Here is a 27463-nt window from a genome sequence, read left to right as displayed (position 1 = left end):
AGCATTCTAGCTGCATATGTAAAAATTGTCTTGACTTAAACTGGGGAACAAAAAGTGACATTTTATCTGAAACCTGGCTTAATGAAACTGAATTCTGCCTGACATCTACCCCCACAGGAGTTAAAACCTGCTCAGCCACTCTTCCCCTTGCCAAAAGGAGTTGTCACCTCTCTGATTAGATTAGGGGTGGAGCAGCTACAGGGAGTTGAACAAAGGCCTGTCCTGGGCCCAGGCAGATGGTTTATTAGGGTGGCCGTAAAATAGCTTCCTCTTGGCAGAAGCTGGGAGGGGCAGGGTCTCTGAGCTTGGCAGAAACTGGATAAACTGGTTTCTACACCATGTGACCTGAAAAGACACACCCCTGTTGGCCAGAATATGATTCTAAGAAAGATGTATAACTCATGGTGCGGACTTATCAAAACTATTTAATTGATACCATAATTCTTGTGATTTTTCTGTGCACATTTTAAGACGCATTGGGAATTTGTGTGATGTTCTGGGGCAAAACCCCGCTATTTATGGATACTACACACTCTGTGTTTAAGCTAGAGACATGGGAATTTACTGGAGTATGTATGGACAGGCCGTGTATATGTGTATAATTTTTAATGAAGAACCAAGGTTGCATAACCCACTAAAATCGAAAATGTTGCCGTTTCTGAATGCAAGCCCTCAGGAAGAGCAGATTTGGGACAGAGACTACCTCATGTGATAGGTAATATGTACATGCAATGACAAACCACCATGTATTTGAGAAATGTGTATTTTGATAAAATATAGATTTGTGGGCAAACTGACCAGGGGAGGATCCTCCGACCCATAAAACCTACAGCATCACTCTGACTCACAGTTCCTTCCCCAATCATGGGAGAGGGGAGAATTGGGCCAATGACAAGATGAAAGAGGGGCTGGCTAGTGATGCTGCACACACACCCACTTTCAAAAGACATAAAAAGAGCCACTGGAAGCTAGAGAAGAGATTCAATTCCATTTGCTGCAACGCGCTCTGCCGGACCATACAACATCCAGAAGATACCAGATTTAACACTTAGACTTTAAAACTTCAAAGAACTTGATTCAGAACTCAAAGCAAGGGCCTAAACCCACAAACTGAGAACTCTTCTCAGTAGGCCTCAGCATCCAGCAAACCTAACAGCGGTAGCAGCATCCAGGAGCCGTGCAGATCAGCGCTGGGTCCAGAGAAAGCAGTGCAGAAAGATCCAGAAGCAGTGCTGTACCCAGAGAAAGCAGAGCAGTATCCAGAACCAGAGGCCAGAGATCCAGAGTGACCCAGACCGCTGTTAGCAGAACCAGAGAGCTGACCCAGATCACTGTGAAGTGCCGAGACCAGAACCGGAGTCCAGTCCAAAACCTGACCAGATCCGTGGCGAGGCCTAATTCAAAAATATATTGTGAGTACCTAGCAGAACTGTGCAGAACCAATCTCTTAGTTAAAATAATATAATTCAATCTATTTTAATCTAACCAGAACTGCCTCCTAACTGTCACCTGTCATTTGCAAAGCTGTCACCTGTCATTTTCTAGCTGGAAGCTGTAACCTGTCGCTTTGAACTTTTAAAATTTCAAATCCGAAAAACAACCTTCACAAAATCGTTCATAACTCCGTAACCGTTTGTGCTAGGAACTTGGTTTAACTTTCCTCGGAAAGCTTAGAATCTCAGCTTTTCAACAAGCCTAGAACCGACTTCCTACTCCTTATAGTTTCTCCGTAATTACGATTCTCGCACCCGCAAAATTTGCCGCGATTTGCGATTTGGCCCGATTTCTTTACTTGTAAAAAGATAGCTGCTTTTGCCTGAACTACTAAATTTTGTTTGCCTCTTAAGAACCATCCCTGAATCATTGCTAGAGTGAGCCTGGACTAATATTAACTAGATACCATTCACCCTGAACCTCCTGAAGGGAATTAAAACCATTTTCAGCATATTCCTCACTTCATTGCCATCACATATCAAAGCACTTTTGCCTGTATTTTAAACTCATACCTGTAGTCTAAGCTTGCTGGGGTGAACTGAATTACATTTGATTGCATTTCTGAGAACTGTGTGCTTTCCTTCCATTTCCCTGCATTGCATAAAGGGGGGAGGGGTGAATTGTCCAAGAAAGTGATTACATTGGGCCTCATTACACGGTAGGCGGTGAGCCATGGCGCTATTAGCGCCATGGCTCATGCCGGTAAAATACCGGCACCGCCTTGGCGGAAAGGGGATTTACCGCCCCATTCCAAGGTTGGAGGGGCGGTAAATCCCCTTTCCGCCATTGCCCTTCCCCATTCCCATTTCTGCCCCATAGGGCTCTATGGAAATGGGGAAGGCGCTAATTACGGCACCGCAATTTTGTGGTGCCGTAATTAGCTCCGAGGTCCCTTAGCGGGTTGGATATTAACGCCTGCAAGAAGCAGGCGTTAAATCCTCCAACCCGCAAAGGGACCTCGTAGTACGGCGGTAAGGGTTAACGGTCACCGTTGCCATTAACGGTCACCGTTAACCCTTACCGCCGTCCGTGTAATGAGGCCCATTGTCTTTTGCTGAAATCCTATCAAGTTATTTTCTGCATTCCACATTGCATCCATTTGAAACCATAAAAGTATTGTTGCTATTTTATCCATCCTATAACCACTCATCATTGATTATACAGAAGTGTGCTAGTGCCGGACTATCCATTATTGATTACTGCTCAGATTAGGTGTGATATTCAATTATTAATTTATTATAAAGTGTGATATATATATATTGTTTAAATTATAAAATAAACCTTTTAAACTTGCAAAACAGAACTACTTCTTGGCTCAGTGGGGCCAGGGGGATTCCAAGAGAGGGGTGTTATATAGGGGTAGTCATCCAGAACTCATGAACTGGACAAAGATATATCAATAAGGGTTTCCATTCAGTATCCCAGACTAGGCATTGACTTAGCTGTAGTGTTGAATTGAATCCTCTTACAAATTGGGGGCTCGAGCCGGATGTTTGGGTTAGATCTATCACTTGTGCAGATTAATACAGCATGCCAGCTGACCAGATACACATATCCGGTCGGATCACCACGCTGTGTTACGCTGTAAAGCACTCCTCAAAGGAACGCTCTAAGGAAAAGGTCTGTTTTGCAAAAATAAAATATAAACTTCTGTAAGTCAGGAAGGAACTCAAATTCCAGAATGACGACCTTGGTAGATATGAAAATAGCCAGAGAGCACTTCTTACATAAGCTATTTGTGAGAGGTGAGTGGGCTCATCACGACCAGACGGTCTGGTTGCAGGCAATCGCACCCCAGATCACTGAAACAGGGTCAGATATATGGAGAGACCAGGGTCCCTTACATGTGGCCCTGAGTGAACTATATATGTCCCCTAAGGCCAAGAATGAGCACAACAAGATTGACAGGGTAGCGTTATATTTATACTTACATATGGGAGCCATGCAGGACAAATGTGCTGAAGGCCAAGATCTGGCGAGTAGGCAACTGCTGGCATTACAGAAGGCCCAATCTGATCTTGACTCTTCTGAGCAGAGGCTGCAGAGGAGCCAGGAGTCAGAAAATGATAGTAGGCAGTATATCATTAAAATAAAAGAGGACATGGATATACTGCAACAGGAAAAGGCTGACCAGGATACCAGAATTGTGGCCTTGCAGAAGGAACGCCAAGACAGTTTGGACTCCCTACTGCAGAGCCAGAAAAAGCTGGAGCAACAGATCAATTTCAACAGGGCATGCACAGAGCAGGTAGCCACCCTGCAAATCCAACTAGACAGAGAGAAAGAGGAGAGCAATAAACTGATCCTGAAAGACCTGGATACCCAGGCAGAGTTTGATCAGGAGCGCCAGAAAGCTGGTGCCTTCCAAAGGCAAAGGGACGACCTGACGGCACAGATGCAGACTCTTAGTCAGGAAAGGGACACCTTAGGCCAGGAAGTCTGCCACTTAAAAAGAAAAATGGAAGAAAATCACCTGGCCCACCAGGGACTAGGTGACCTCCAAAAAGAACACCAGGACTTGCTAGAGCACACCAGGAGGGTGGAGGAGGCTCTGGCAAGAAAGGAGCAGGCCAGTAGGGAAGGGACTCAGGAGGTAACCCTCCTACAGCAAAGACTGGCCCAGTACTCCAGGACCAATCAGGAGGCACAGAGAGAAAATGAGGCTCTCTGTCAGCACAATGATAGGCTCCAGCAACAGGTAGCGATGCAGGAGAGACTGATAGAGTCGAGTAAGGCCTTAACTGAGGAACTGAAAGCGCAGGCTCTTGCATTGCAACAGGGAGCAGGGGCGGATAGAGACCAGGTTTGCTGGGAGAGGGAGACTCCTGAGCATAACCTCAGGAGCCCTAGTACCAGAGGCCTTTATCTCTCTCAGTCCCTGGACTCTGCCACCCCCATGTCCCCTGGCTCACATGAGCATTGGGCCACAGGGATGGCAGATTACTATCCAGCCAGAAGCATGGGGCTCATAGGCCAGTACCTCCCAGGAATGGATGAGCGGGCATCCGGGTATGGGCACCCAAGCACAGTGCAATTTAGTGGGGAACCCCAGGAGAATAGGCCCATTAAGGGCATCCTGAAAACTTCTGCCCAGTTAGGTCAGTGGGGGGGGGCACCCATCAAATCCTGGGCAGCAAGGAGGAATCTGAAGACTCCTCTGAACGGCGCAGGACACAGGAGACCAGGTCCCCACATTCTGCCAGCCATTCCCAGGCTCGCAGAATCCAGGAAAACCTGGAAGATCAGACAGGAACCTCTGGGAGCAGTGCCTCTGAGTCAGAGGATGAATGGACCAGGGTTACCCGAACCAAAAAGGCCAATAAGGCAAAAAGGGCCTTGCTTAAGGACCCATTGAAACAGATTAAGGCAATCAGGAGTGTCATCACGCCTTATCATAAGAACGCCAAGTACTCTGTTTGGGAACACTTGGAGCTCTATGAGCAAATGATGGAGACTTTTCATTTGAAGGACAGCCAAAGCTGTATCCAATATGTAAAGTGGACATTCTCCCCAGAGTAGTCCAGTTTCTTTGCGGGGCTGGAGGACCAAAATCATTCAAGGTGGTCCACCTATAGGGCGGCCTTTTTAAAACATTTTTCTGTTCACAGAAATCCCCAAGAGGCTCGCAAGGCAGCCTACGGTTTGCAGTGTGGGGAGGATCAGGCCCCACAAGAGTTTGTGCAAGAATTAAAGCGTGCTTTTGCACAGACCACCAGAAGGGTGCGCACAGACAGCAGAGAATTTGTCAATACATTTTTCCATGCCTTGCCCAAATATATAATGACCCAGCTCATGAGAGATTTTCATGAGAAAAGATCTTTAGACTGGGTCATTGAACAGGCTACCCGGATCTATGAGGTGCAGAAGCCCATAGAAAATAAAATCAATACCCAGAAAAATCCCAAAACCCACAGCACCCCTGCTGCTGCCAAGGTGGCAGAGGTAAAGGTCACCCCCGTTTTGGATTTGGAGATGGGGGGGGCCTAAAAACCTACCTGCACCTAATAATTCACAGCCCAGAAGGCCCTCGGTCCAGTCACAGACAGGGAGTCGAGGAGGTAGTCCCACAAATGGGGTCGCCCGCTCCCCTGACTATGTAAGTCCCCGCTACACGGGAAACCGACCAATCCTGGGTTATGTGTGGACTCCTCCAGCCCAAGGGGGGGGATCCAGCCAAGCACCTGACCCGGGAAACTTCCCTCCTAACTTCCCCCAGGAGGGCAGAAATTCTCCAAATCCTGGGCAGAACTTTTTCCCCATTAATCCGCCCAATTTCCAGCCCCAAAATCATCCATCCTTCTTTCCCCAATTCCCTGAGCCCAGACAACCTAATCCGGGAGAGGGGAGGCCAAGGGTGCAGGGGTACCAAAATCTTCCCAACCAGGGGTACTACCAGAGAAGGGATAGCTACCCTTCCCGGGATCACCCTAGGGGAGAAAATAGAGCCCCGTATCAGCCTGAGCGGGTTTCCCAGTTAGAGCGCCAGGTCCAAAATATGGCACGGGATCTGGGTCACATACTGAGGGCTCAACAGAACCCTCAGATGAGCATGCCACTGCAGAATGCCCCAAACTCTGGACCTAGTGCTCCAGAACAATGACGGGGGCAGCACCCTGATAACACACCGGCTCCCAGTGAGGAGGCACAAGGGGAAGGGGGGTGTAAAACCTTGGAGGAAGCTTCCTTCCCAACTTGTAAACAGCCCCTGGAAAACCAGGAACCGGAAACAAAATCTCCTACCCCTGAAAGTCTGCCACCCAAGGAGCAGAGAGGAGGTAGGAGAAACAAAGGACCCAAACAGACCCACTTTGTGGAGGAGGTTCAGGTCTTCCAATTTGAGGGAGAGGGATCCTCAGAAGATCCTGGGAAAAGGATCTTCTCCTTCAGAGATGGGGGAACTCCTCCCAAGGAAAAATGGGTCCCAAGGGATGTCAATTCAGACTGGGGAGATATGGAGACTGAGCTACCGCCGCCCATCATCTCATCCCAGAACCCACAATACCAAAATCCCCTGGTTCAAACCCATCCTGGTGACTGCCTCCAAAAAGGGGGGGGCGGCCCAGAACCGGAACCAGGGGAACCCACAATGGCTCTGATCTCCAGTTGCCAACTTTTTCTTTCAGATTCCCAAGACTCTCCACAGAATTCTGCCCAAATCTCTTCTCTCGCAATGTCCAAAACCAGAAAGTTAGCCCACCAGTTGTCCAAAAATGTGTATTATCTGTGCCCCCTTGAGGAGAAGGAGGGAAGATACTATGCCCCGGTACAAGTACAGGGGCAGGGTACAATTTTGGCACTGGTGGACACTGGATCCCAAGCTACCCTTCTGTCCAAAACGGCCTTTGAGGAACTAAATGCCGGAAGGGGGGAGAATTACCGTATTCCTCTCACCTCTCTTCCTGGACAACTGCAGAACTTTGATGGGAAGGAAATTCCCGTTGAGGGGACTGCAGACTTGGACATTAAAATTGGGCGACACAAGGTGAAACACCCGGTCATAGTAGTGACTCCAGAGGGCACCCCTTGTTTACTAGGGAATGACCTCCTGAACAGGTTGTCACCCCTAATAGATTGTGTAACCAAGGTCCTCTGGACCCAGACTAGCCGACCAATAAAATTAAAACAGAGTGTCAACCATGTTAGTTTAAACGGCACCTGCCACATGGTTGAACAAAAATCTGACCAAGTAGAATTTCACTTCCAGAACAACCAAATTCCAGACGTGACAGTAATAGCAGTAGGACAACAGACTGATGATGGGGGGTCCTCTCTATTTCTGAAAATCAACCTTCCTTCCAGTTTAAAGTGGTATTCCACACTGGAAGGAAACACCCTGAAATGCTTTACTAATCCACAATCAGAAACTCCCACTCCTATAGTCCAGAAAGATGTGAAATCAGCTCAGAGCCTGGCTGATATTCAGCAAATTGGAGAGCAGTTGTTCATCCCTGTTCAGTTAAATGATGGGAAGGACTCTGTTCTCGCTCGAGTGTGCGTGAACAATGGTAAGAGCTTCATCAGCGAAGCCATGTTCCGCCAACTCCCAAAAGATCCAGCCATTCCCACATTCAAACTGATAGACAAGTGGGAAATGGACCTGGAAGCACCCAATTCCAAACATCTCCTGCCAAGCAGGTGTATGCTCAAAATCTCCATTGGCAACAAGAGCATAGTCCACAATTGTTGGGTCGTGCGAGACGTCACTGCCGCTTTTTACTTAGGCAGTGACATTCTCAATCGCTTTGCCATTAGTTTGGACCTAATAAACTTCAAAGCTTGGTCCGGATTAGCGGATAATCCCATGGGCTTTGATGATCCAGAAAAAGCATTTAGGTCAGCTCAATTGCTACCTTATGCAGTTGAAATTCAGATCAAAGAGGAAGTCACCATCCCAGAAAGGACTCGACAATTCTCCCTGGAAGTGAAAGCTAAAAGAGGACAACATTTGAAAAACCCTGATGCTCACATACATCTAAACGCTTCTCTCCAACAGCAAGGGTTGGGGGTAACCCCAACTCCATTAGTCAACATAGAACATGACACCATTCTAATAGAGGTGGATAACAGCGACTTAAAGAGTATTACTCTAGCCGCAGGCACCATTATTGGAATGGCGGTTGATGACCGACATTTTTCCATCGATTTAGGAAATGAACTGTTAGGACCAATCCCCAAGGACTGTTTTGACAGTGACAGTGATGACAATACAACACCAGAAAGGATTTTTACCCGGCATGGGGGGAACTTCCTGGTGTACACTTCCTGCCCCTATGGTAAGGAAGATGTGACTTGTGACTTCAGGAGGAATGAGGTGATTTTCCAGGTCCATGAGGGTTGCCTTTCCCACATGAGGCCTCCAGTCCAAATCAGCACTCTGACCAGGGACTTCTCCACCCAGCTGGAGGAGGCCGCTGAAATAGCCAAACCAGAAGTCTTTCCAGGCCTCAGGCAGATGGTGGAAGAGAGAGTCAACCTAGCTGATGCCTGTGTGACTCTGGAACAAAAGCAAAAGTTGAAACAAGTTTTCTTGGATTTCCAAGATCTCTTTGCAATAGACTCATATGACTGTGGTCGCACCGACATCCACACAACAACAATCCCCACGGACCCTGGAATGACTCCAGTGTTTGTGAAGCAATATCGCTTGCCTCTCGCATCCATGGAGTCCCTTACTGAAATAATTAAGAACCTTGAGTCCCGGGGAATAATCCGTCCAGTCCACAGCACTTTCAATAATCCGGTGCTGGGAATATTGAAGCCAAACGGCCAGTGGAGACTCTGTGCCGACCTCAGGGAGCTCAACAAACGGGTCCATATTTCCCGATGGCCTCTGCCCTACATTGTCCAATGGCTGGCCCAGATCCAGGGGTCACAGGTATTCACTGCAATAGACCTGACCAATGGATACTGGACTGTGCCTGCCAGTAGGGAGGACCAATACAAGCTGGCTTTTACCTTTGGGGGCCAGCAGTACACATGGACCCGGACTCCCTTAGGATACCTCAACTCCGGCAATTAATTCAACATTTTCCTACACAAGGCCATGCCCGACCTGGGTGCAAGGGGTAACCTGGCTTATGTAGATGATGTCCTCATCAAAAGTTCATCTGTGGAGGAACACATAGCGGAGATCCGTTATGTTCTGACCCAGTTGAGGGCCGCCGGAGCAAAACTTTCCTTTCTGAAAGCACAGTGGTGTAGAACCCGTGTTAATTTCTTGGGGCATGAGATTACTCCTCAGGGTCTCTGTCCCCAGGAAAAGAAAGTGGAAGCGCTTCAGAAACTGAAAGACCCCAAAACTCTGCGGGAACTAAGGAGCCTCCTTGGACTGACTAATTACAGCAGAAAGTTCTTTGAGGGCTACGCAGAGATCACCAGACCGCTGATTCATCTCCTGAAGGGGGGGGGGTCAAGTGGGAATGGGGTCCAGAACAAGCCGAGGCGGTAAGACAACTCAAAAGAAGCCTCTCACAAGCGCCTTGCCTAGCTTACCCTGTCAGAAACAAGGAGTTCTTCCTGGAGACGGGGTTCTCTAATACGTGCTTGACGGCAGTGTTATACCAGAAGCATGACAAGGTCAATAAAGTAATCTCCTATGCGAGCAAAACTTCATCCTCTGTGGAGGAAAAATTCAACGATTGTGAGAAGGCACTCCTGGCAACGGTGTGGGCATTGAAGAATTACCGCCCGTTTATCCAGGGGGAACACATCATAGTGGAGACCCCACACCAGCCTCTGCAATATCTCCAAAGTGACAGAATCCGGGCCGGAAATGTGAGTAATTCCCGAATTACTTCCTGGATTCTGTCAATGCAAGGCTTTCCTGTGGAGGTCAGATATGGCCAAAACAAGAAGAGTCCCCTCGCGCAAGGTCTGGCTGACTTGCATGATTGTGCCAGAGAAAACTGTCTCGAGGACGAAAGTCTAAAAATCAAGGACAACACGGAGGCATACCTTAATTCCCCACACAAAGTCTTTGAAGAAGACAAGTGTGAGGGAATACCCACTGTCTATGTGGATGGATGCTCTTACCATGTTGACAACAACGGGGAGAAAGAACTGGTGGCCGGCGTAGGGAATGCATGGGTGAATGAGTTCCCAGAACGCTCCGCTGGATACAAAATTGGTCCCCGAAGTAGTCAGGTGGCAGAATTGATGGCTGTGCATCAGGCCATCCTCACTGCTGTCCAGCATCAACTCCACGAACTGGTCATAATCACAGATTCTGATTATGTACGGAACGGGTTCATGTAGCACCTGGTTAATTGGAAAACCAGAGGCATGTTATGTGCTAACAACAAACCCTTGAAACATGGGAAGTTGATCCAAAACATTGATGATCTGGTCACATCGAATGGGATGACCATCTACTGGAAAAAGATCAAGGGTCATTCCAAAGTAGAGGGACCAGACAAAACTGGAAATGACTTAGCTGATCAGCTGGCCAAAACCGGGGCCATCCAAGGGGATTTAATTGAGATTGAGTCGCTGTTGGGGGAAATCCAGGTCACTGCTATCACTAGGTCCCAGACAACTGCTCACAATGACCTTTCAATTGCACAATGGAGTAAGGAGACCCTGATGCTGATTTGATTACCGCTCAGAAGGGGGATCCAATAATTGGTCAATTTTACCAGCACCTTGAGGACCCTGAGAACTTTCCCCGGACAGATACCGATTACATTGGGAAAGAGGACCTAGGAGTGTTGATGAAATGTCCAAAAATTTTCTGAATCCAAGACGGTTTGCTGGTAAGGAAATCCAAAGCTGGCCACGATCAGTGGGTGGTTCCTACCTCATTCCGAAGCCTGATGTTAAGTCACGCCCATGATGCGGCCACCGCCGGTCATAGGGGGTTTCACACAACACTGGAAATCTTAAGAGAGGTTGCATACTGGCCACACATGGGGCAGGACCTTGACCAATACTTGAAGGGGTGTCTTGTGTGTGCACAATTTCAGCCATCATCCCTCACGCACCGTGCACCCCTCCAAAAGAGGGGGATGACACTGCCATGGTCAGATTTGCAAATCGACTTTGTAGGCCCTGTGATTCGCTCGTCTAGAGGAAACAAGTACATGTTGACCGTTACATGCTTGTTTACCAAGTGGGTGGAATGTCTCCCAGCCCCAAATTGCAAGGCAGAAACTGCAGCTGCCCTGATGATTAACCACATCTTTTCCCATTTTGGTCTACCTCAAAGGATTGAGTCAGACAGGGGTAGCCACTTCACCAGTGAAGTAATGACAAAGATGTGGGAGATACTGGGGGTTAAAAGGAAGCTACACATTGCTTACAGGCCAGCTTCTTCTGGAGCAGTGGAGAGATACAACTGTCATGATGCCTACCTCTAAGGAGCCAGGCCGGGCCCAGCAACCACAGAGGCAGACATCATTTTCCCCAGGGAAGTCTCAGCGGGCCCAAGTCGGGGCCCTTTGGACTCAGTCCTGGTGCCTTAGGCGCCAGGCTCATAGCGGACCCCAGTCCTGGCGCCTTAGGCGCCAGGCTCATAGAAGAGGATATGTGTTTAAGTGCTTGGGTGCACACTTACCTGATGCAGACCTTGCTGCTTCATCCAGGCCCTCTTGAGGCCTGACTGGGACTACTTAACCTGTAGGACTACTTCACCACCCGGGTGTGGTCGGGGAAGTATACATACCTGATTGGTGGAAGGATACATACCAGGAACTTCTTCCAAGGCTATTTAAACCCCACCCGAACAGCCACACATGCTTCGCGTTGTTCTGCACCTAGCAGCTGGACGCTCACTGTGTCAGCTCCTGCATCCTGACTTCAACCACGCCTGCTGGCACCCTGGAACACCTGCAAGGGGAGAAAGGAAGAGAATAGGAGAAGAAAAGCCCTTACCTGCTAAATCTGCATCCCGGAGTCATTTCTGCAACGGCCCTGAAAAGGAAGACATCATTTTAAAGGCATTTCGTTTCGATCGCTGCAGCGCTGCATTTTACTCACCTTTGCAAGGCGCTTCCATCTTCAGCAGCGATCTTCCGGATTCAGCTACGCCCCGGCGCCTAGAGGAAAAAAGACAAGAACAAAGGTGAGAGGGAGAAAAGGAATAAGGAAAGCTCAGTTTCCTTTTAAGTCTTACCTGTTGGATTATTCCCACTGCATTTCGGGTCCTGCCGCTTCCTGGCATCTCCGGACCCCGGCCCCTATGGGGAAAAAAGACAAAGACATTGAATGAGCGAATGCAAAGACATTACCTGAGCGCTCATCCAGAACTGTTTCATTTCGGGTCGGCGCCATATCTCCGGCACTCCGAACCCCGGCCCCTAAGGGGAAAAAGACATAAGCATTAGCGCTTGCTGCAATTAGACAACGAACATTATTATTAAGCTTGAACTTTGAACAGAACTTTTACAGCGCCTTACCTGAACAGTCAAGCTTACCTGAACTCCCATCAATCCTCAATCCAGTGAAGTAACTGGGTTTCAACGCGCTCCTGCATCAGAAGCAGGATGGAGAGCTCATCCTTCCAAACCCTAAGGTGAGGCTTCAGGGGGAATCGTGGAGGAGGTATCGTGGAGGGTTGGAAGGGAGTGGGAGGCTTGAGCATTGTTCCACAGTTGGTAATACTCCCTTTTCACGCACAGGAGGGTATCCAACGAGCCAGGGAAGCCAGAATAGAGGAGCCCTTCCTGTCCATCTTCAGAGTTCTGCGCCTTCGACGCCGCGCCTCCGTGGGAACCAGGTGAGCGTTACAACAACCAAACCATTGTGAGCATATTAAAGAAGTTTGTGGCAGATTCTGGGCCAAGTTGGGATATCCGTTTACCTCTGGTCCTAATGGCCATCAGATCTACCCCTTCATCTGCAACCAAAATGTCACCATTTGAGTTGATGACTGGACGCAAGATGGTGCTTCCTCAGCATTTGCTCCACAGAACCCAAGAGCAAACGTTGATAAATGCCTCCACAACTCATGAGTATGTGGAGAATTTAAGGAAACACCTTCAACATGCTTTTGCTTATGCTCAGCGGAATCTAGAAAGATCAGCTGATTGCATGAAGACCCACTATGGCCTGAAGACTTCCAGGAAGGAATATCAGGTGGGGGACCGGGTCTATCTATACAATTTCCAAAGAAACCAGGCGAAACAGCGAACATTTTTGCCTACATGGAAGGGACCGTTTGAAATTATAGACAAAATCTCCCCTGTGCCCTACAAGATCCGCATCCCCAAAGGCGGTTTGGCAGAGGGGGAAGACAAGTGGGTCCACATTAACCAGTTGAAGTGTTGCCATCCCAGGTACACTCTGCAACAACTGGAAGAATCCTCTGGAATCCTAGAGGGTACTGTCTCAGATTAATTGAGTTCTAACTTAAAATATCCTACATATCGCCTATCAAATTCTGAGTTTCTCAATGTGGGTGTTTTCATTTTTGAATGCAAAAAGAAATGTGCATGTTCATATGTTTTGACTATAAATTTATATGCCACCCCACTATATCAATGGTGGGGGAGAAATGTCCATGAATAGGTATTGCCACTCTTCCTTTGTCGTCCTAGGAGAAAGAAAACCTGGAGACTGGCCAAGGAGGACGATCCGGAGACCAGGAGCCGAGACCCGAGGGGCCCAGGGTACCACCCAATATTCCCATCAGGACCGGCGAGGAGAACCGATCGATCAGTACCGGATGGAGGAAAAGATGCTGAACTGTGCCATTTGCAGAATTGGAAGAAGATTATGCGGACAGACCAGTGCGTGGGTCAAAACCCTTGTGCACCCGACTACCCATCGACTCAAATTCAAAGGGCAGTCACGTGGGGGGGCTTTGTTGGGTGTCCTGACCCACGTTTGAGCTATCATGCTGCAAAATTTGGTGCTGTGGGCTTAGAAAATCCAAGATGGCCAAAAAGCCCACATGTGCGCCAGAATCTAGGAGAACCACGCAGTTTGTGCACACTAAAATGGTTGCCTAACTTGCCACCCACCAGTGCGAGCAGGATGGGCTGGGGTGCCATGAGTGAAATGTGTGCCAAAGGAAAAACCGCACTTTAAAATCACCTTTTGTTTCCCTGAATGCCAGCTCAAAATGCCTATTTTCAAACATTGCAACATATCCAAAAATCTCACTGAACACCAGCGGACATCTGGCATGATGAAGTATGTGTGCATACTAAATCTGGGAAGTTGAAGAGCCCCAAAACAATGTTCATAACAAGACTGGCTGAGCTCTGCAGGTCTGCAGCAGCCTAACTCAAACTGGATTTAAAACTACCAAAAATCGAAAATGTTTAAATTAACTGAGTGACCTACTTTTGAGTGTCACATAGTTTGTCACTGATGAAATGTCATAGTTTTGAACTTAGAATCACCATTCTAGCTGCATATGTAAAAATTGTCTTGACTTAAACAGGGGAACAAAAAGTGACATTTTATCTGAAACCTGGCTTCATGAAACTGAATTCTGCCTGACATCTACCCCCACAGGAGTTAAAACCTGCTCAGCCACTCTTCCCCTTGCCAAAAGGAGTTGTCACCTCTCTGATTAGATTAGGGGTGGAGCAGCTACAGGGAGTTGAACAAAGGCCTGTCCTGGGCCCAGGCAGATGGTTTATTAGGGTGGCCGTAAAATAGCTTCCTCTTGGCAGAAGCTGGGAGGGGCAGGGTCTCTGAGCTTGGCAGAAACTGGATAAACTGGTTTCTACACCATGTGACCTGAAAAGACACACCCCTGTTGGCCAGAATATGATTCTAAGAAAGATGTATAACTCATGGTGCGGACTTGTCAAAATTATTTAATTGATACCATAATTCTTGTGATTTTTCTGTGCACATTTTAAGATGCATTGGGAATTTGTGTGATGTTCTGGGGCAAAACCCCGCTATTTATGGATACTACACACTCTGTGTTTAAGCTAGAGACATGGGAATTTACTGGAGTATGTATGGACAGGCCGTGTATATGTGTATAATTTTTAATGAAGAACCAAGGTTGCATAACCCACTAAAATTGAAAATGTTGCCGTTTCTGAATGCAAGCCCTCAGGAAGAGCAGATTTGGGACAGAGACTACCTCATGTGATAGGTAATATGTACATGCAATGACAAACCACTATGTATTTGAGAAATGTGTATTTTGATCAAATATAGATTTGTGGGCAAACTGACCAGGGGAGGATCCTCCGACCCATAAAACCTACAGCATCACTCTGACTCACAGTTTCTTCCCCAATCATGGGAGAGGGGAGAATTGGGCCAATGACAAGATGAAAGAGGGGCTGGCTAGTGATGCTGCACACACACCCACTTTCAAAAGACATAAAAAGAGCCACTGGAAGCTAGAGAGGAGATTCAATTCCATTTGCTGCAACGCGCTCTGCCGGACCATACAACATCCAGAAGATACCAGATTTAACACTTAGACTTTAAAACTCCAAAGAACTTGATTCAGAACTCAAAGCATGGGCCTAAACCCACAACTGAGAACTGTTCTCAGTAGGCCTCAGCATCCAGCAAACCTAACAGCGGTAGCAGCATCCAGGAGCCGTGCAGATCAGCGCTGGGTCCAGAGAAAGCTGTGCAGAAAGATCCAGAAGCAGTGCTGTACCCGGAGAAAGCAGAGCAGTATCCAGAACCAGAGGCCAGAGATCCAGAGTGACCCAGACCGCTGTTAGCAGAACCAGAGAGCTGACCCAGATCACTGTGAAGTGCCGAGACCAGAACCGGAGTCCAGTCCAAAACCTGACCAGATCTTGATCCTGATCAAAAATATATTGTGAGTACCTATCAGAACTGTGCAGAACCAATCTCTTAGTTAAAATAATATAATTCAATCTATTTTAATCTAACCAGAACTGCCTCATAACTGTCACCTGTCATTTGCAAAGCTGTCACCTGTCATTTTCTAGCTGCAAGCTGTAACCTGTCGCTTTGAACTTTTAAAATTTCAAATCCGAAAAACAACCTTCACAAAATCGTTCATAACTCCGTAACCGGTTGTGCTAGGAACTTGGTTTAACTTTCCTCTGAAAGCTTAGAATCTCAGCTCTTCAACAAGCCTAGAACCTACTCCTTATACTTTCTCCGTAATCACGATTCTCTCACCCGCAAATTTTGCCGCGATTTGCGATTTGGCCCGATTTCTTTACTTGTAAAAAGATAGCTGCTTTTGCCTGAACTACTAAATTTCGTTTGCCTCTTAAGAACCATCCCTGAATCATTGCTAGAGTGAGCCTGGACTAATACTAACTATATACCACTCACCCTGAACCTCCTGAAGGGAATTAAAACCATTTTCAGCATATTCCTCACTTCATTGCCAGCACATATCAATGCACTTTTGCCTGTATTTCAAACTCATACCTGTAGTCTAAGCTTGCTGGGGTGAACTGAATTACATTTGATTGCATTTCTGAGAACTGTGTGCTTTCCTTCCATTTCCTTGCATTGCATAAAGGGGGGGGGGGTGAATTGTCCAAGAAAGTGATTACATTGTCTTTTGCTGAAATCCTATCAAGTTATTTTCTGTACTGCATTTCATTCCACATTGCATCCATTTGAAACCATAAAAGTATTGTTGCTATCTTATCCACCCTCTAACCACTCATCATTGATTATAAAGAAGTGTGCTAGTGCCGAACTATCCATTATTGATTACTGCTCAGATTAAGTGTGATATTCAATTATTAATTTATTATAAAGTGTGATATATATATATATTGTTTAAATTATCAAATAAACCTTTTAAACTTGCAAAACAGAACTACTTCTTGGCTCAGTGGGGTCAGGCGGATTCTAAGAGAGGGGTGTTATATAGGGGTAGTCATCCAGAACTCATGAACTGGACAAAGATATATCAATAAGGGTTTCCATTCAGTATCCCAGACTAGGCATTGACTTAGCTGTAGTGTTGAATTGAATCCTCTTACAACGCGGCGTTGAATGAAGGAAAATCCGTTTATTTTTAGCACCTGTGTTACTGCTTTGGCAACCTGGGGTGCTATAGTTCATAGTGATAATTTTAAAAAAAAAGTTTCGACAAACAAAAGTGTTGAAAACAAATATTCGAAAAACAAAGCTGTGACAGCCTTTATTTAACATGCAAAGTGCATTTCTTTCGAAACCAATCTGTCGACAATAGTCATGGACTGGTTTCAATTGAAATGCACTTTTACATGTTGAAAGTAGCATTTCAATGCTTTTTTTTGTTTTGTTGTAACTTTGCAACATTAGATGCAGCTGTCCAGTGCTGAAATTACAGCACTGGACAGCTCCATGTAACGTTTCAAAGTCACAAAAAAAAATAAAAATGCCAATATACACAAAAACTTTGAAACGTTACATGGTCTGTCCAGTTCTGTAATTTCAGCACTGGTCAGCTCCATGTAACGTTTCAAGGTTTTAGTGTATATTCGGGGGTTCCCCCCACGCCACTCTCCCACCCCCAAGCCTCAACCCTAACCCATGTTGACGGCACTTTCAAATTTTTTCAAAGAAATTGTCATTCGAAAGAATGGCATTTCGACAGAAAAATTTGAAAGCTTGCCATTCGAAATGTTTACGTTAAAAAAAATGACAGGACACCGGTGCTAATAGCTTGCTCGGGCTGATAACTTAGGCTGCCGGGCCGTTAACCCCTGTTCCAGCCCTTGGAACGGGGGCTTAATGCCATATTGAATCAATCAATCTTTAACTTTATTTCTGCTAACAGCCTTAAAGGTTTTCACACACAATTTACACATCACAAAACAATCCATCACAGTTGTTAATGTAAATAGATGACGCAAAACAGAATAATCTCAGGATACCATCAATTTAGGACCGTGCATTGACTTTTCACCCCAGTATAATACCACAACGGCCATTTATACCATCAGACAGGCGGGTCCTGTTGTCCTTTCCCCTAATGGCACAGCATTCGACCCATGCAGCATTTTGTCCCAGAAATGTTGGTTAACTCTGAACCAATCTGTTCCTGCCGCCACTGGCTGGGGCCACCCAACCCAATTTGACTCTGCCCACCACTACCCACAGCCCTCCCAGTATACAATCATGCCCATAGCTTCCTGCAAACTCGGTGCTGCTACCACCACACTACTCACTCTCCTTGCAATACTCGCTGCCCTGCAACTTTACACCTCACTCCGCTCCATCACACCCACTCCACAAAGCCCCTTCCCCAATCCCACTCAACCCACTGCCCCGGATACCTCACAAACACACTCACATCTTACAGACACACCTCGTGCACCCTGTATCACAATGATGTATAGACTAGAAAGACTTGCACACTGCTTGCACACTGACTGCAGAATTCAGCACGCAACCACCTCCAATAGTACACAGAAACTATAGATGGAGCTCCTGCACCACTTCCAAACACATCCCTCGCACTGAACTTCCACATACCTACAAACAACCACCCACTAACCAAACCATACCCCACAATGTCACCACACATAACATATTAGACACATCCGACACCCACGACTCCACTAACAAACTACACAGACCTCACATCAAATGTGCCCTCCTCAATGTCCGCTTCCTCCCAGCTCATGCATCAGGTATTCATGACCTCTTAACCAACAACAACATTGACCTATTAGCCATCACAGAAACATGGTTACATGAAGTATCAGGCCCCGCCATTGCACTTGCACTACCACCAGGCTCCACCATACTCAGACAAGACAGACCTGAATGAATAGGAGGTGGAGTAGCATTCATCTACAAGGAGAACCTCCATCTCCGACTTGTCAGTCACTCCTCGACCAGCAACTCTGACCTCCTATCGGCCAAACTCACACTGTCACCCAACAGTACAGTACCATCAATATTCACTTACTATACCATCCCCCAGGCCTCACCCTAGACTCTCAGGAAAACATCATCTACATTCTCAGTAATAATATCAAAAGCTCCACTAAAACCCTTCTACTAGGAGACCTCAATCTGGGATTCAATGATGCTAAAGCCAAACCTGCGGTCACCCTCACCAAGGAACTTAGTGAGTTAGGCTTCACCCAGAAAGTAGAAAGTCCAACTCACTCCAAAGGCCGCATTTTAGAATGGATCGCAGACCATAATTGCCTCGCTGCTATCACCTCTAACACCTCACTGCCCTGGACCGTCCACAACTGTATCTAATTCTCTGTTCCCATCACTAAAAACCACAAAACTCTGACCCCTGCTATCGCTGCACAAGTCAGAAGTTCTAAAAATCCTAAAGAGGATAACCTGCGCCCTTACCTCAACACCCCTGAACTAGCACCCCCTTTCGCTAATGACCCCAATATCCTAGCAGACATCTACAAAGATGTCATCACAAAAGCTATTAATGAAATAGCACCACTCAAATGGAAAAAAGAAAAGAAATCACTACACACCAAATCTTGGTTCACTGAAGAACTACACTCAATGTGTTCCCGCAAAAGAGAAGCACTAAAAAACTGGCAAACCAACCCCTGCAGCAATGCCAAAAACAAATTCAACTTAATCTCCCACCAATACAAAACAGCCATCACCGCTGCCAAAGCCAACGCCTTCAACACATGAATCTCTAATGCCAAATCGCACTCTAAAGGAATCTTCGCCATTTTTAAAGAGCTCATCTCCCCCCCAATAACCTGATCAAATAATCAAAGATGAAGCTTCTTGTGCTAGTATCCAAGCTGCCATGCTACACAAAATTGACCTTCTCCAAAAGAAAAGATCATTGCAAAGCATTACCTCAACAGACAGGAACCAAGCCTACCAACTCCCTAGCCGCCTCGTCTAAGCCCACCATACCTGACTTCTACTTCAGGGACGTCACTGAACCAGAAGTTACCAACTTACTAAAAAATCTCAAACCCTCCCCTTGTAAAGGCGATATATGCCCGCCCAAGCTCATCAAAGACTGCGCAGACTGCTTTGCGCCACTCTTTACGGCCTTCATCAATGCATCCTTTAAATCAGGCATTATCCCAGCTAGCCTCAAAGAGGCCTGGGTCCGCCCCTCCTAAAAAAACCTACCCTCGACCCCCTTCAACCCAACAACTACAGACCGATAACTACAGTGCCATACCTCCTGAAATTATTGGACAAAGCCGCACACTGCCAAGTCCAACACTTTCTGGAAACCCACTCCATCCTAGGGACCAGGCAATCAGGCTTCCGGAAAGGACACGGCACGAAACAGCCCTGGTGGATCTAAAGAGTCAGATCACCCAAATCATGGATAAGGGCAAGCCAGCCCTATTGGGCTTCCTAGATCTCTCAGCCGCATTTGATCTGGTTGATCACAAGACCCTCACCTCACACCTCACACACTCAGCCAATTTCTCTAAAGAATCTACTCTCTGGATCACCTCCTTCCTCGAGGGAAGAGCCATGAAAGTCTTCTCGGACACTGCTAATGCCACACCCACTACAATCCATTGCGGGGTCCCTCAAGGATCCTGCACTGCACCCACACTTTAAAACTTGTTCTCTAAGCCTCTCTTTGACAAACTCGACTCACATGGTATCACGTACACGAACTACGCGGACGACACACAAGTACTTCTACCTTTCTCAGGATCATACTACGAAGACGCCAAGGCACTCTGCACGATCTACTCCATCATCCAGGCTTGGATGGCAGTTAATGGCCTCTGCCTTAATGGAGACAAGACTGAGATCATGATACTAGGTCAACAGAGCATCCTAGACAAACTGGACAAACTGTACACCAACTTCTCCATTGACAACTCCATCATCCCCGTATCCACAGCTGTCAAGACACTGGGAGTATACCTAGACTCCTCACTATCAATGACCAGACAAGTCAGCGCAATCACTTCCTCATCTGCGCATCCCACCAAACTTATAAACGCCATCAAGCCATACCTCTCAAAACCTAACTGCCTTTTAATAGCCAGAGCAACCATTGGAGCCAAACTGGACTATTGCAATGCCCTCCTAGCAGGCACATCGGCAAAAAACCTTAACAGACTACAAGTCACACAGAACAATGCTCTCTGGGCCGCTCTTAACATCCCAAGAAGAGAGCATGTCTTCCAGGCCAGACACTCAGCCCAATGGCTCCCGGTCAAAGAGCGGATCACACTCAAAATCCTCGCCCTCACACACAAATGCCTCTCACTTTCCGACCCGTCCTACCTATCAGAGACCATCTCCAAACTCTCCTCCTCACGTCCCACCAGGACGCAATACACCAACTTACTCCATATCCCACGCATCAAAAAAGCCAAAGCCGGTGGCCTAGGCTTCTGCTACATTGCTGCCAATTCCTGGAACGCTCTACCTGCAGACATTAGAGCGGAGAACTCACTCCCGATTTTTCGTAGGAAACTTAAGACCTCCTTCCTTGCACAATAATATGTGACACTCGCTAACCTATGTAAATATACTGCACTGTACATTTGTACAAACGTCATACCTGCTCCTGTAAATTATGTATTACTTGTGTATATGCAACTAAGATCTGTCCGTAACAAGCGCCACGATGCCCCCGGGCTGACGTGCGCTCTACAAATCCCAATGAATAAATAGCCACGTTGGGGTCTCGAATCTTTTTCTGAACCAAGTCAGAAACATCCATCCGCTTTCTGGCGATTCTTGTGCAATCCACAATTTGCTCTCCACTTACGAAATAACAACCCCTCACAGAGCGAAGCCAAAGTAGACATTTGTTCTGGAGTGCCTCCCTCGCTTCATGCCGCTTTGAGATCAATTTGTAAACTCCCTGCAAAAATATAGTCGGGGATAGAATTGGCCCGATGGTGTTAACAGATTGACTTGTCACCCATGAGTCGACACATTTGTTACCTACATTTGTTACCTACAAAGGCATCCTATTTATCCTGGAAGTTCTATTTACCTCTGAGCTTCGGGACAGCCTTCATCGGAGTGGGGCCACAGAGTGATCCCTGTGGGGTCAGAAAAAAGGTGCTGCTAAATTACGAGAAATCCCTTTTCCACTTTGGCACTTACATTGTTTTTTTTACCCCGTACCCATCGCTAGGGCCATTATCTCCCTTGCTTAACTCTAGAGATTTAGTACGGGGATCAGCAGCAAATGATCCAAGTGACATTTGGTCATTTAACTTATTCAAGGCCCTTTTCTCACCCTCCCCCGGACCCTACCTCCCTGGCTAATCGGTGGATTGCCTATTTCTGCTCTCAATCCAACTGCTTCCATTAAGGACAGGAGCAGTTTCTTTATTGCCAAATGTTTGTGCAGGACCAGGTTGCAGCTGAGACAGCACTCATTTGCCCCTGGGCTCCCCTCCCCTTTATGCACAGGATCTCATAAGCCGTTTCCTTTAAATTGAGTAGTGGGCTAAGTGTGACATCCAGCACATCTATACCAGTCGCCACCGGTACACATGTCTAGCATCCCATGGAGTCACTACCCTCGCTTATAACTATTGTACAGGAGGGTTGAGAGGATGGCTCATCGATGGTCATTATGGGTGGCGACACTGGCCCCTGCCCACTCGTTGGAAATTATTAGAGTCTTTCCCGAAGTATAATGGCCACCATGCCCACCTATCATGGGGGGGACAGCAGAGACTTCATTCAGGATATGGCCTGGAGTTAAAGGGGTGGAAATTGAAACTGGGGCGATTTAAACTGGAGCAACTGGACCAAAGCCACTTGAAAGTCCGCATAGACATGATTATTGGGCCTGTTGGGTGGACCAGGTGCCCCCTCCGCTCCGACACTCAAACCCAGGTCAGCAATTGACAAGCAAGACAATGTGTCTGATGTTTTGGCAGCCAGGAAAGAATCGTTGATGGTGTTGGTGACAGCAGTGGTATCCGGGGTTGTTCCCTCCCCATGGAGCAGGCTATTGAGGGCACTGGATGCAAAAGGTGATGAATTTCACTGATTAGTAGATGGGTATTCTCAAAGAAAGAAGCAACCTCGGCTATGCTGGGGGCCGTCAGGCCAGTGCCTAGGGGAGCCACAGAGATTGGATTTAGGGGTTGCTTGTTCTTCTTTAAGGACAGAATTTTCCATTTGGGGCCGATCCCAAATCCCAGCCCAGGTCCAAATACAGGGAGAGGAATAGGTGCCTCCCCAGGTTCCCAAGCAAGATCCTGGTCTAGTTCCGGGAGGAAAGGTGAAGTCATGGTAAGTGTAGGTGTGGCGCAGTAGCGAGGGCTGAACGATACAAGGACTCCTACAGCCTAATGGCGAGGCCTCAGGAACTCAATGTTATCAATATTTCCCCCAGTATTATAGGACTACAGTGAGTCCAGCTTCATTGGTTACCTTCCTCATAGCTCTTTGTCACTCCCTTATTGGTCCCAAGCTGGAAGCAGAGGAGAACAGTGGAGCAGGACATGCCGGGGTGGGCACAGTTTACAGATGCAACTTTCAGTCTTCAAGGATGGCGAATAAAAACGATGGGAAGGTAAAGCACCAGGGTAGATCTCCCAAGCCAACAGGCCCGCAAACACCCTGTGGGATGCCAACACCTGTGCCCTCGTCCTCCCACGGGCTTCAACCTTTACTGGAGGTTACTGACATTTTTAATGGGGTTGTGGGTGTGCCTTAAAGGCGGTGCACAGCAATAGGCGCAGCGGCCTCGCTCCTAGAAAAACACCTCCCCAGGCACCCTAGGGGACGCCACTACCCACGCCAACACCCGTTCCCTTGACCTACCGCAGGCTTCATATTTATATTGAATGCTAATAAGCAATTTCTCTCAGGAGCAGTACCCCTTGCACGGCAATTAGATACTTTTGTACAGTGTAAATTGGAGGGGTGTTGGGATACAAAAGTAACAGCTGCAAACTATAGATCTGTTGAGTCATCTCTGGAGGTTAATGAGGATTGAGGTGTGTGTTTGTCAAATTTCTGACGAGAGCTTATGGACTAGCCTGTAGGCCTAAGGTACAACCAGTTGTAGATTCTCATCCTCTTTTGAGTTTGCTTAATGCCAGACCCCCCTCTAGCAGGAGTAGCGGCTGGAGAGAGAGCCAAGTTCCTGGTGTCTCTGAGAGGCTGCTGGAGCTGCGAGAGGCCTGCAGTTTGGGGATAGAGTAAGTCGCATGTTTGTAAGGTGCCTTTGTAAGGCTTGTTGGTGAATAACAGTGCTGCCATGACACTGCTTCTAAAAAGCTTGCATTGACCAGGTGTAGATTGTCATATTACATGTCAAGCATGGATGTACATTGAATGCTAGTTAACGAAAATATCGTAGACGAGCGGAGCGCATTTTAGAATGTCGCATTACAGAAATACGAGATTGTCTTGCAATACCCTCCACCCCCTTACTTACCTTTTGGCAGCATACTTCTCTGTATGCCCCCTGCAGCGTCAGTTCCCTTCACTTCCGTGGATGGGAACCGGCGCTGCAGGGTCCTATTTTTATTTACTTATTTATTTTCAAAACTTTCTTTTGAATGCGTGGCACACACCTTCCACCCCGATTCCATTATAGCAAACAAAGGTGAGATTGACAACCCCGCAAACCGTGCTTCCCTTGATCATGATAATGAAAACTGAATGGTCAAAATGTTTGGCATTTTCGGCTGTATGTCATTTTGGTACAACCAAAATCCGATCATTTAAACCATTCGTTTTTTAATGTACGATATTTTCGTTCAATACCTCAAGCATAAGTCGGTAAAGAGTTAATGTTGGCCATGCAGCATTAGTTGCACACCCAGTCTGAACCACTGGGGCAAGGGAGGTGTGTGGCACAGTATGTCACGTGTCACGTCAAAGCTTACTGGAAGTTGGTGGAGTTGTGGCTCAGTCAGGCAATTGTCTATGGAATGCCTCTCATAGGCCGGTTGTCAGTCAGCCCCGGATGAGACTGATGCCGCTTAAGGGCCAGTGGAATGGGCATAGTCAAGACTGCCACTCCTATTGGATAAATAACAAGGGGGGTCCTGGGAGTCCCTCTGCCAGACATTAGTCCTGGTTACAAGAGCCGTACCCAGATTCTTTAGCTCACTATCTTTCACAGAGGAGAAATATCCAAAACATATCAGTCTTTGTCTTGCCCTGGGAGTTTTAAGGGCTTCTGGAAGGATTTTAAATCATGTTCTCGAATCATCATCATCAGGAGAACACTCTCTGTTGCTTGATAGCTACATGCACGCCTGCGTAATATCCATGCATGTATTAGCGTTCTGCATTTTCATTAACCCTTTCATCAGCAATGTGAGGGCTTCACAAACTATGATTAAAACAATGCAAAATCATTTGTTCTTTAGAACAATAAAACACCTCCCTTAGCGCTACTGCACGATTCGGCATCGCAGTCTGATTTTTGTATTAGTGATTAGTAACCTGGCGAGAGACAATCAGAAGGCAAGAGTCATTCTGATTGGCTCTAGCCAGGTCCCTACCCGGCCGGGAATCCCTTCATCGGGATTCCGCAGCCTTTGTTCCCGGCAGGGGGCATGGCAGCCCCTCAGCCAATGAGGAGGCTCGAAGCGAAGCCATCCCCGCTCCGAGCATGCCCGCGGCTGAGAGGCTGCCTTTGCCCCCCGCCGGGGACTCGGGTAAGGATTTTATTTTTTTCTAAATCCCCTCCCCCCCACTTATCTTCTTGTTCCTGTGTCCCCGGCGGGGGACGAGGAAAGCCTACAGCCGTGTGGAGACTCGGAGCGGGGCCATCCCCGCTCCGCGCCTCCACACGGCTGGAGGCTTCCTCCACTTACCTTATTTTTGATCCTTTTTCGGGAGCGGACGTGCTGGGAACACTTGTTTTCCCAGCGCGTCCGCTCCCGATGCCCGCCATGGAAAGCTTTCCATCGCGGCGGCCATTTTCTTGGTCGTTTTTTTTTCTCCTGAAACGCTGCAGCGCCGAAACGCTGCAGCGTTTCAGGACAAAAAAAAAAGCTTTTAGTGCCCCGGTCACACAATTTTTGTGGGCCGGGGTACTAATAGCAATAGAACCCTCGCGTCGGGGGCATTACCGTCTCAGGTAATGCCCCGGGTCCTTACCTATGGGCCCCAGGGCATTACCTGAGACAGTAATGCCCCCGACGCTCGGGTTCTATTGCTTAATTAAAGAACACTTAGCATCTCTTTGCATGCAGTCTCTGCTTGATTTGTCATAGTTCTAGACCCGAACAGCTCTAATGTATTGTTCTTCACAGCACTAGTTTGGAGCTATTTAAATGTCTTTTTTTGTCAAAGAAAAAATAGTTATTTTTTAAAAATAAACAGACCTCTCTTTTTAAATCAAAACCGAAGTATACGCCATTGTGCAGGGCATTACACATCAGTCACGTATCCCTGGTAGATTTACCACGCGCTCAGATATACCGCGATATATTCATGGATTCAGTGCTGGACGGTCCTGCTTTCAGTGCGCACAATCTAAACCAGCACGGGTTGACATTTCTGAGCAAGAGTCTCCTTTTCCCAAACAATAAACTGCTCTGTGTGGTTGTGTAGAATCGGAATAGTGATAATGATAGCATGTCGATAACTAAATAGCCTGCTGTGTGTTACATACCACGCATGTCAGTACTTCAAGCATGTTTTTCTAGGTCGTATTAAAAAGTGAATCATGCTTTATTTTTGCTGTTGCCTTCAGATTGCAGTGGCGCCTCCCTGTTAAAACCAGACGTGTATACAATGGAGACTGATGTTACATATGCCGACTTGAAATTCCCCGCTGATGGAAAGCAGCCAGCCACACAAAGACCAGGTAGAGTGAGTGAATCACGGGTGAGAGCCCAAGCGCAACTGGCCTGCAGAGGGAGGGATTGCTGCAATGTCCTCATGCATCCAACCTTTACCCCTGAGTTGTCCACTGTCCACAATGGTCATATCATCAGCGAGAGCTCTGGCTAAGATTGTGTAGATAGGAACACACTTTGCAAACTTCGTGCCTAAGATGCTTATTTCAAGAGCATATGGCGTGCTCATACCTATGTTCTATTTATGTTTCAGGAAGGGATACCGTTGTCCTCCTTAAGCACAGCAATTTATATGCGCAACCAGAACGGGAAGATATGGCATGGACTAATTAGTAGTCCTGTTTGGCTTTTGTTTCACAATGAGAATTTGTAACTGTGATCAATGAAATTGTACGTTGTTTACAAAGAACAGACAGGGTACCCCTGAGGAATTTCCCTGATTGAACTGCATTATTGGTTTTGAGGAAAGAAACATGTCGGGTTGAGTGTGGTTGATTAAGTTTTATTGAAAGAATGAAAATAATTGTTGATTTGAATGAATGAAGTTGAGAATAATTTTTTTTGCTCATTATTAATTTGTGTTTATTTAGCATTTACCTCTTGAATTGAAGTAGAGTCATTGGGCCACATTACGAGTTTGGAGCTAGCCATGTCCTTAATAAGGGCATGGATACCCCCAAACTCAGGTACGGGTCCGGGTTCCTTGAATGGGTAAATATCGGGCCATTTCGACCTTGGAGGGCCCGCTATTTCCCCATTCAGGGAACCCCCCCATGCTGGGCTGCTCGCAGGATCCGCTAAGGACGCCTGGTAGAACTTTACAGGGCAAAGTAGCAACA

The 27463-nt window shown here is 47.1% G+C and overlaps 1 protein-coding gene across 3 annotated transcripts in view; it reads left to right on the top strand.

Moving 5' to 3' along the window:
* The window catches only part of LOC138576543 (hepatic lectin-like), a 338738-nt gene that overhangs the window by 67730 nt on the left and 243545 nt on the right, over positions 1–27463 (top strand). For all 3 annotated transcript variants that reach the window (XM_069649562.1, XM_069649564.1, XM_069649563.1), the window contains one exon: positions 26519–26632. In XM_069649562.1, coding sequence (XP_069505663.1) covers positions 26560–26632 — 73 coding nt within the window. In that variant the 5' untranslated portion in view covers positions 26519–26559. The remainder of the gene's footprint in view (positions 1–26518; positions 26633–27463) is intronic.

The sequence above is a fragment of the Ambystoma mexicanum genome, chromosome 1p (genome assembly GCF_040938575.1).
Source record: "Ambystoma mexicanum isolate Mex_15411 chromosome 1p, UKY_AmexF1_1, whole genome shotgun sequence".
Lineage (NCBI taxonomy): Eukaryota > Metazoa > Chordata > Amphibia > Caudata > Ambystomatidae > Ambystoma > Ambystoma mexicanum.
The sequence above is the reverse complement of the archived record's forward strand: the minus strand, read 5'-3'. Positions and strand labels throughout refer to the sequence as shown.